This window comes from Parathielavia appendiculata, assembly GCF_033297405.1.
Source record: "Parathielavia appendiculata strain CBS 731.68 unplaced genomic scaffold N657scaffold_11, whole genome shotgun sequence".
Classification (NCBI taxonomy): domain Eukaryota; kingdom Fungi; phylum Ascomycota; class Sordariomycetes; order Sordariales; family Chaetomiaceae; genus Parathielavia; species Parathielavia appendiculata.
The window spans coordinates 704652-714652 of NW_026944230.1; the positions used below are offsets into that span (position 1 = coordinate 704652).

Sequence of the window (10001 nt, forward strand, 5' to 3'; positions counted from 1 at the left end):
AATCGTACGTCGTCGTCAAAATCTCCATCCGCTTATTGGTGTCATTGTGGGCTCCAAGGCTGACCCCTGTCCCATTCAGGGTGATCCACTAGGTATCCTTCGTGCTCCACATGACGACCGACGGTTCTGAAATCATGGAACGTGGCATTTCATCCTCACCTTGGAGCTAGCTCACTGAGGGAATGGCACCGAGCTCAATTTGACTCGCCGGGTACCAGCAGGCTGGGACGCTTTTCGCTTGCCCCGTGGTGACACGGGGAAACTCCCTACTCCGTAGCTCCAAAGTGTATCTCACCCCTTTGGTGCTAATTTGAAAGGCAAGCGGCTGGAAAAAACCAGATCGCCTTGGTGAGTAATGGTTTGTTTGCCCGGAGGGAAAATAGCCCGGCGACAAAGGAGAAGACGCCCGGGTTGTATGTGAACTGGGTTGTGACTCGGCAACAACGTTCTTAGTGTAGTAAAAGGGGTTGACATGAACATGTGAATAGGTACGCATGTACCATCCAAGGTTGGAGAGGGTCAGGGAATTAGAGTTCTAGAAGCATCGGGTTGTGGTCAAGTCCAGAAGGTCTGGTTTCCATGAATCATGGAATGGAGACAGCTGAAAAGCAATGTGCTTGCAAATGTACTGTGGAGGTTGAGGTTGGGCTGACAAGCGGACCAGCCGAAAGCGGGGTTTGGCCAAAGGCAAAGCAGCGCAACATTCAAGCGCACGAGGCACATTACGTTAACCAAGTGGGCCAATCGATTGACTTTCTGTGCACAAAACCTACACTTCACACTACCGTAACCGTTTAAACGCAGAGAAAGAACTGCAGAACCAAACGAGAAAAAGCAACAGTTCGAAACGTGAGCGACATGACTTTTGCGCCCCACGCTGTCGCCTGTCTGGTCCCCACCCACAACAACTGGGTCGGGGCCAAGGTCATTAAAATGACCTAACCCCCTGTAGAGAACGACCAATACTAAGCCTCTTTTACCTGAAAGGCGTAAACTATCTATAATACTAGACTTTTGCACCAAATATCGCCAACTTTATTAATACCCCTATATTTCTTATTTATATAACGTTATACCTGAAGCAAATAACTCCCTTTGCGACATATCGCTAACTATATCTTCTTCTAGGCCTAAGTGCTTCGCTATCTAGCTAAGCTGAGCTAGGCGACAGCTTTCGAGAACCTAGGGCGCTAAGCCCGGATAGTAGGCCTGCAAGATCGGCCCCACATCACAAGGAGTGAGCTGGGGTGAAGTATACCCTCGACTACAATAGGCTTAGTATAGTTCTTTTTTCTTTTTATTCCTTTTTTTTTAATAAGAGGGCTGGGCCGTCTTAATGATCCGGTCAGGGCAATGTCAGTGCATGCCAAGCAAGGATAGCGCATGGACCGAGCATGCAAGAAGGAAGCCTCGCATTTTGTCTCAGCCAATCACCACCCACGGCTGCAGGTCCTGCCATTGCTGCAGCTGCAACACCTGCCCGTTCCGGAAAAAGGTTGCCAAAGCTTGAAAGGCTCTCCATTTCATACTGCTGGCAGTCTACAAGAAGCTGTCCTGTGTAATCCGTACTCTAAACAGGAACTATCCTGACACAGATAAGAAAAGGGATCAGTTACGTACAGATACGAACATTGAACTTCATTGTTGGAAACCTCCTCATCCAGTAAACATACCCTACACACCAACCATGTAACACCACTAGAGCAAGGCTGCTTCATTTCCAGGCTAAACCTTTATGCACCGTGCTGGACACATGCACGACAGCACAAAAAGTAGGGCGACGTGGCGCCGTCCCCCAAACGCCAATCATCACCACCCGAGCCCCCCGATCCTCATCCCACCAACCAGCCACTCAGCTAGTTAGCGGGATCCTTTCCTGCACCGCATCGGGGGTAGCGGGGCCATGCAATGCTACTCTGCATCTCTCCTTTACACAGTACTTATCATACTACGTAAATTAACCGACGTCAGTCAATGTCTGGAAGAAACAGGCAGTCGATGGGCGGTTGGTGACAGGGCGTATGTGTCACATTACGGAATAAGGCGCATGCATCATCTCACAAGGGCTTGGAACGCTGCTGCAAGTCAATTTCGGAAATGTTACCAACGCTGATATGAAGCCTGGGCGATACGATGGGTTGGGTTGGGTGATGGAACTTGGTGCTTCCAGCATCGCGAACCCATCTACTTGTGGAAGCGCCCTTGTGATTGTTTGGTTGACAACCTGCACAACATCACGAACTCAACAGCACCGAGGCATCTAGTAGGTAGATTTGTCTTCCCATCTTTACCATCATATTCGTTGCGCAAAGCAGATCTGTCTCTATCAACACCGTTGCTTGCTTGCTTGCTCCCTTCCCATCCCAACCTGCCTTGTGTATCTCCCAACACAACCCAAGCAGGGTCCAGAGGAAAGAAAAACGTAATGCGGGTTATTGACCCATGGGAATGTCTAAGAGTAATGTAGGAGCTGGCTCAAACCCCCATGCCACATGTTTTCCGCCTCCCAAACAAGACACCTTGGGGTATTAGAACGATGTTGAGCTGTCAAACAAGGACACAAACTCAAGAATCCTCCCATCCTTTCCGAGACGAGCTTCTGTTAGACAAAACCCTACCCCTGCGCCGAGTTATGCTCCAGACCGGCCCTTGTCCATCCATCCAAGCGCCATCCAAATAACAAAAGAAATCAACGTAATAAAACAGATACACGAAATGTTGTTCGAGGATATGGTAGAGAAAACCGCCATCAGGTCATCGGATTGTCGTCCGTTCCAGGGCGATCGGTCCTTGGTGGACGAAAACAAGAATATAACAACCGGGTACATTAAAGACGCATATTTCTGTTTTGATGACTCCCAACTCGGGGAGTGATAAACGTTATTTGTTTGTCGTGCCTCGGGTGGGTGAGGGGCGTGGTTGAGAATGCGATCCGTCACGGCCGACAGGCAATGGTAATGGCGGTTCTAGCAGCGAGACGGAGAAAATGACTCCATCCCGGACGGATGAGGGCGCTTCCATCCAGCTCAGGAGCAGAAAACTCAAAACAAAACTGTAACAGCAGCCCGTGGCCGGGTCGCACCATACAGGGTTGTGAGAATGAGCAATGCTAGTAGCAGCCCTGCATGTGGGCAAACAGAGGAACCTGATGGTGGAACGGAACAAGGTGGTGAAGTTGGGGCACCGGCGGTGTCGGGTGCCCATACCTCAACATGTCCCAGACATATTGGTGCAGCTGAAACTTGGGCGGCGGCGCACATGGCTGGACAGGTACAGGCATCGCCTGAACGGGCTCCGGAACCGCCATGGGGAAGGGGTGCAGATACTCCTGTGGCGGGTGGTATTGCATAACCCTCGGTTCTTCAGGTTCGTAAATCGCAGGTTCTCCCATGGGCGCTTGCGCCTGTGGGGGAGGTGTCTTGGCCTCGGGGATGTCGTCCAGGAAATCGTCATCCTCCAAGTCTTCAATGCTTGAACCAGTCGAGGCGAGAGACCCTTCGTCCGACGAGCACGTCGATTCCCCAACCGAGGAAGCAGGGGAGAGTGATGCCTCGTAATCGTAGTCGTACTCGTCCATGATGAGCTCCTCGCAAACGTAAGTCGTGGGTCCTGGCGAAGCAGGCGGTGTCTGTTGTGGTTCGGTAAACCGGGAGCAGGCGAGAATCCGAGCACGCAGCTCGGGTAGCGTGATCCTCTCGTCCGGGTTCCGAGCAAATATCCTCCCCAGTATGTCGTTCAACTCATCCGTCACGGGAAGGATGGTCTTCAGAAAGTCCTGGCTCTTGGTGTATGCCCGGTACGTGGCGTCCTCATAGGATGCCTGCTTCCATGGGTTGCGTCCACAGGTGAGATTCACCAGGATGACTCCCAGGCTCCAAACATCGTTTGGAGCGCAGTAGTAGAACGGCCTCCTTGATGAGGGATCCAGGCATTCTAGACAACAGAAGAAACAGAGAAAGTCAGTGGGAAGTTGAGGGTTGATGGGGCGCGGGGATAACCGAGGCAGTTCTCCTGAGAGGCAGGCCGGACGGAAAGTAAGACAAGGGGGAGGAAACGCGGGTACTGTGGAAAACCTACCTGGAGACATGTAGAACGTCGAACCGCAGCCGTAGTCTTCGGATCGCTCAGAGGAAGTAGCAAGGCCAAAGTCTGCCAGCTTGACAGTCCCTCCCTGGTCTGAGACGAGAATGTTCTCGGGTTTCAAGTCCCGGTGGTAAATGCCCAGGCTGTGACAGTGCCCCACGGCATCCAGGATCTGGAGGAAGACGTTTTTGGCCAACTCATCCTTACCCACATACTGCCCGCGCTCGGTGATGTTGTAGAACAAGTCGCCTTCGGGGCAATACTCCAAAATAACGTAAATGCAATCCAGGTAGTCGATGATCTTCAGGATCGAAACCACGTTGCGGTGGTTCGAAGCCAGGTGATGCAGCCGGATCTCCCTGGTTTGGAAGGCGACTTGGCGGCGGTCCAGTGGTGTACCGTCAGGGTTGAACTTGCTGAGGCACTTGACGGCATACTGGACATTGCTCCTCTTGTCGACGGCCGAGTAAACAACCCCATAGGCGCCGGTGCCCACGATGCCCGTGAGTTGTAATGAGTCCGTGATAAACCTTCCTAACCTCTCCTCCGGGGCGATTGGAACGAACCGGGGTAGGCACGGCTGCTGGACGGTGATGTGCTGGCTCGGGATCCCGCAAGGCTGGCCAAAAGCTGGTGATGCTGGTGGAGTGGGGTATCCAAACATTGAAACATGCTGCATGATACGGAATTCGTTCCTGACACGCTCGTCTTCTAGCGGGTGGACTTGGCTGAGGCGGATGGTTCCGAACTCCAGTTGGAATGCAGAACCCCGGGACGGCGGAGGGAAAGAAAAAGAAATATAACACTGAAATGGAATAGGAAACGGATCCCTTGGCAGAAAGACCCAGCGGATATGGCAATATCCTATCCCCAAAATTCAAGAGGCGAACTCAGAAGACTCCTTTGTCCCTGTGGGCTGGCTCCGGAACCTTCTGGGGTCGGGTTGATCTGAAGGGCCGATAAGTCCAGGACCGTAACTAAGGTGATCTCGAGTGAACGAGTCAGCCAGGTATGGTGGGACAGCGGTCGTTGGGTGTCAACTGTTGCGGCGGTGAGAGGAGGGGCGAAGAAAGGGGCGAGTTTTGACGGAACGGCTCCCACGGCAACTGGTTCGATTAGGAACCAGAGGCGACGAAGGTAAGAGGAGGGTAAATGGTGACTGTATTAAGGAGCGTCGAGAAAGGGGCGGTCGGTCGTGGGAGTGAGGCATCGGTGATGCGGTGGGTTGGAAGATTGTTGATATGACCTCGACAGAGCTGGCTGGACTGACTCCGCCGCCCCGTCTCAACGAGCACGAGTCCGCTTCGCACCGTCGCCCCCTTGCCCTTGCCCGCCCTCGAATGTGTGGTTTCGCCCGCTACCGTGGCTTGATTGGCCCAGAAGTCCCTGTCAGACGGGCTCCATTTGGGTCCTCAATGTGCCCTCCTCATTGCCCAGAGACGGCAAGAGTGGCGCCCCGGTGGGTCCGCTAGGGTTGTGTGTGTGTACGTGTACGTATTCAGGACTGAGTCGCAAGCCTAACACACCATGCGATGCGCCATTCCTATTCATAATCTTGGGTGCAGCGGCGCTAGCTCGGAGGAGGCATGTTGGATGCTCTGGCCAAGAAAGGTGGGCATGCTCGGCATGGTGCCTTTCGCGCTAACGAAAAAGCAGAGCCAATGTGTGATGACGCGGAGAGGCCTGGGCTGACACACAGAGTGCTTTGTGAGTGGGCAAGGGTGTGTCACTGCCTCCTCGGCTGCCCACACCAATTGCTCATTCAAGAAACACAGCTTCTGCCCCACATTCCTTCGATCCATTGCAGCCTTCTGGACATCTGGGCACGCCCACACCCGGGAGGAGGTGGGGCGTGCGCAAGTTTCGGTTCGGTCTCATGAGGTGGGGTGAGAGCAGGAAAACAAAGCAGAGGATCGAACGGTGGGCGGCCGATGCCCGGGGCTGCAAGTCAAGCGAGGCCCCGTGACAAGCCATCCGTTTGCCTTCTTTGTTTGACCGCGAACGCTGGATGTGACAGCGGCTGGAGCCGGCGAAAACACATCGTCCTCTTGTGAGCAGCAGGACCCAGGCCTGGTACCTAGATTGAAAAGAGCAGTGAGCTGTCTACTAGGAATGATGACTGATGACGAATAAGGCGAAGGTTGAATTTAAGCGTGTACGTGGCTTACAATACAAGTCAGCTTCCCTTGCATTCTTTTGTTGCCCACCACAGAAGATGGCCCACTCTCTGCTGTGGCGGCGGGGGCGGGTGTCCTTCTCAGCCGCTGGATCCGGTGAGTGCCGAGATTGTCTCCCCTGCTGAGAGCGGGCGCTGTTCGAGCCCGGCTGATCACAGAATGCATTGATTGGCTGCAACATCTCGGGTTTTGGATGGGGATTCCAAACTGCTCCGTGCACAGTTTGTTTCTGCAGATCGGGTAATGCAGGCTGTCTGTTACCTCTCCGTACTACAGTAGCTCCGTACATGCTGCAGATTTGTGAGTACGGGTTTTTGAAAGGCGACATCAAGTCCCCAGCTGAGTTGTTATGCCGTGTCGTGGCAGGATGCATACAGTCCTGCCACAATGCGAGGCCGTCGGCAACTGCTGTGTCCTCCTATTGTTGCTGCTTATTGACGACCTGTTGACGTTGCTGGGCACTGATCATCAGAGCCAAGCCACAAGTCCACGCCTTCCCTGGAGCCCTGCTCGGCAGTGAATCGTGACGAGAGATCGTCAATAGTCTCTGTGTGGAGGTTTGATTACGATGACAGTGGGACCACTAGCAAGCTCATCAAGGCCAAGAAGGGAGCTCCTCGTGGGGTCCCTTGGGCCTGACTCTGCCGGGGCCAGGAAAGGAGTCAAAGCGAGCGTTGCTCCAACGGCGCCGGTTATGTAATGTGCCAGGGTCGGGTTGGTTTGATTATCATTGCCAAACCATGTGCTGGAACGCATTGGGAGATTGGCAGTCGACAAAACATCTGGATTCCTTCCAACAGTCGATATCCAATGGGCGGGTTGTCGAGCCTGCCTCAAATGATTGGATCTAGCGCCAGGATCAAATAAAGGAACGCCCAGTGCAGGTTGCATGAGGAAAGAGAGTCAGATCAGATACCTGACTCCGTATGGAGTACAGACAATGCAAGTTTCAGGCTGCACTTCCAAAGGCAGAGTACAACGGAGGTATCGAGAGCTCTGGCTCATATGTTGTTACTGTTCTTGTCTTGAAGCCCCGATATTTTTGAACCTTTGAGTCGTTAACGGCAGGGTTGTCACATTAGGTGTTAGGTATCAGATTCAAAATTGGCCCGTCTCTGGCCGAAGCAAATGCAGTTAACCGCAGTTGAGCAGGTTCCAGTTTGATACTGTTCAACACAACACCCATCTTTCACAACATCAACCCGTCAAATTGAGTCCACCTGCAGATGCCTTGGGGAATTTTCGCGCCTTACCTTGCTGCAACGGCAATTTTGCCAAAGCGTCCGCATGTTCAGTCCTACCTTAAAGTGGCCGGTTAAACCGACCGCGCGCTTAACGTTATGACTTGCATCCTTCAAGGTTGACGGTCCAGGGATCTCGGACCCGGTGGATTGGGAGGTCGAAACATCGGGCCTCTGCATCATCAGCGGCTACTGGCGAGCATCCACGTTGCGAGCAACACTGAACCAGATCGAGATCTACTTCTTGATGTTAAATGGCTCTTGGATGCATTCCCTACTAACTATAGTACTGTAGGTATTCAGGAAATCAAGAGACGCCAGCTTCGAGAAGACTGATTGTCGGGTCATGTGTGATGCACGCTGCCGATCGCATCGAGTCGATTACGCACATGGCGAGCAGGATCAGCAAAAGACGTGGCTATTCTTGCCTTGAACATGTGCGGATCACATCTTCCAAAGCCCACAACCTTTTGCCGCCCGCTGGGATTCCTGCAGTCAAGTTGTTTCTGATGGCCATCTGCCGAACCGAGCTTCCAATGATCGCCGCCAGTTGATGCTTGGAGGCACCCAAACATTCATGCGGGAATCCGACAGTTACAAGTCCAGCCGCTGATCGGCCCACTTCCCGCAGACGCTTCTCAAACGCTCGAGAGCGGCGGGAGGACCTGGGGTGGGGATGGTGTGTGTTCATTGAGAGACGCGATGCTTGTCGAGTTGAATCATGCACTGTGCCGAGTCCGGTTCTCTATGCGATCTCTGGAATACGTTATTGGGTACGGAGTAAGAAAGGCCCATGCTCGGCTGCTTAGAACCAGAGACGAACATGGACGATAGACTGTTGCAGCAGCCTCCTGTGTTACACAGTAGGGAGTGTTAGCTCCGGACAGTGTCCAACAGCCGTTCAGGTTCCTGGCCGGTCCGGCGGCATGGAGCCAAGAACCGGACATGAGACGGAGAGAGGCGAGCCCTCGGCGAGTGTGGACCAACCCCCCGGAAAGCCCGGCCGGGCTGATCGGCATCATGGTTCAAGATCGACGCTGCTGCGATTCGCCCATGGTCGTCACAATGGTTTGCGCTGGCATTTATTACGATGTGAATCCCGGCCTTGATCAGATTATCAGCGCTGAGTTGGTCGTCGATGCCAGGTCGAGCCTCGATCGGCTCGGCGGCCGCAAGCTGCAAAGGAATAAAGCTCCAATACATGAGATGTGTGTCGAGAATCGTAAGTCACACATAATGGTTTGTATGCCTACAGAAAACACAGCCAGCCCTTCCACGTACATCAACAAGCTTAGTGAGGGGGGAACATTGTTCGTGACTCAGTCAGTCAGTCAAGCAGCGGGGCTGGACTGCCGACCTCACAGTGATTCGACAATGCAGAACCTGGCGGGTAGGTGCATTCTTTACCGTAAGCCTGCCGGGCTCGGGGCGGGTTGTCTGGGCAGTGCTGGGCCCCTCTGTCGTGATAAAGGTATCTATCCCAATGTCATCCAATCCTTCCAGTCCCTCGGGGTATACGAAAAGATTGTGTCACCAAGCCTGAAAGTACGGTAAAACAACTATCTAGCTATCCCTTTCTCTCGCTTTGCCTCGGTGGCCCCATCTTCGGAAGTCAAGGTGAGATCGCCGGCCGGTCAAGTTCCATGTACATATATGCATGTCCAAGTTAGTTGTGGCGCTCGGCGTGTGGTTGTGTCGTATTGTCCTAATTACACTACAAACTGAACACCCGCCCATGTAGTTAGTTAAGCGCCGGAATTCCAAACCCACCGTCTGGTCTGACTGAACCATCGGCCGCTTTCCCAGGCCGAGCAGGGGAATGTTCGGGCATGATATTGACGGATGAGAGGAAGAGCCATGCGGGAGGCGGCGCAGGGGCGGCGCGGAACCAGCTGTCTGCCTTCAAGCGGCTACTCTTACCAACCTCCCTTTGGTCAACCAACCGGTATGTCGAAGTTGAACAACCAAGATGCATGAAACACTCCTTGCCTTCTGCCCGCAGCTGCTATAGTGCGACAGTGAGTTACCTTATCTGTACGTGTCGGCCCTCTGGGTTTCGGCATTTGTCACTTTCGAGAGAGAGATGCGAGGACTATCATCCTTCATGAACCGACGGTTTCCTATGATGAATAGAAAAGACACATCACTAAGCACTCTCAGCTCCAGGGGAGACCACCAATGATTTGGAAAAATTTTCGACATCAGAGTAGCCGGACGCCGGTTGATGGGGACGAGCCCTAAACAATCATAGAATATCCGAGCGGTAGCACTCGCAATCGCAATCCACATGTTGCAAAGCCTAGGTGGTTGATGAGTATGCCCTTTACAACAGCTTCAGGGGCACAAAGGAAGGCGATAATGCTACTAGGTAAGCATCACTGTAGCGCAGTCCGCCTTGCCTCCCATCAGACTCAGGCACAGGTAAACACCAACACCCTCCTCTTCAGCTGACCCTTTGCATGCCCGCAAGGCAATAGCCAGAACCTCTCTCTCTGTATTA

At 53.2% G+C, this 10001-nt stretch overlaps 1 protein-coding gene across 1 annotated transcript; it reads right to left on the minus strand.

Annotated features, from left to right (window-relative positions):
- Window positions 1–3109: 3109 nt before the first annotated feature.
- Window positions 3110–4762, minus strand: N657DRAFT_657724 (Pkinase-domain-containing protein; the record flags this gene model as incomplete). Its single annotated transcript, XM_062794834.1, has 2 exons — window positions 3110–3933; window positions 4078–4762. 2 exons carry the CDS (start codon window positions 4760–4762, stop codon window positions 3110–3112), a joined length of 1509 nt encoding a protein of 502 aa, XP_062645469.1.
- Between the last annotated feature and the right edge of the window lie 5239 nt (window positions 4763–10001).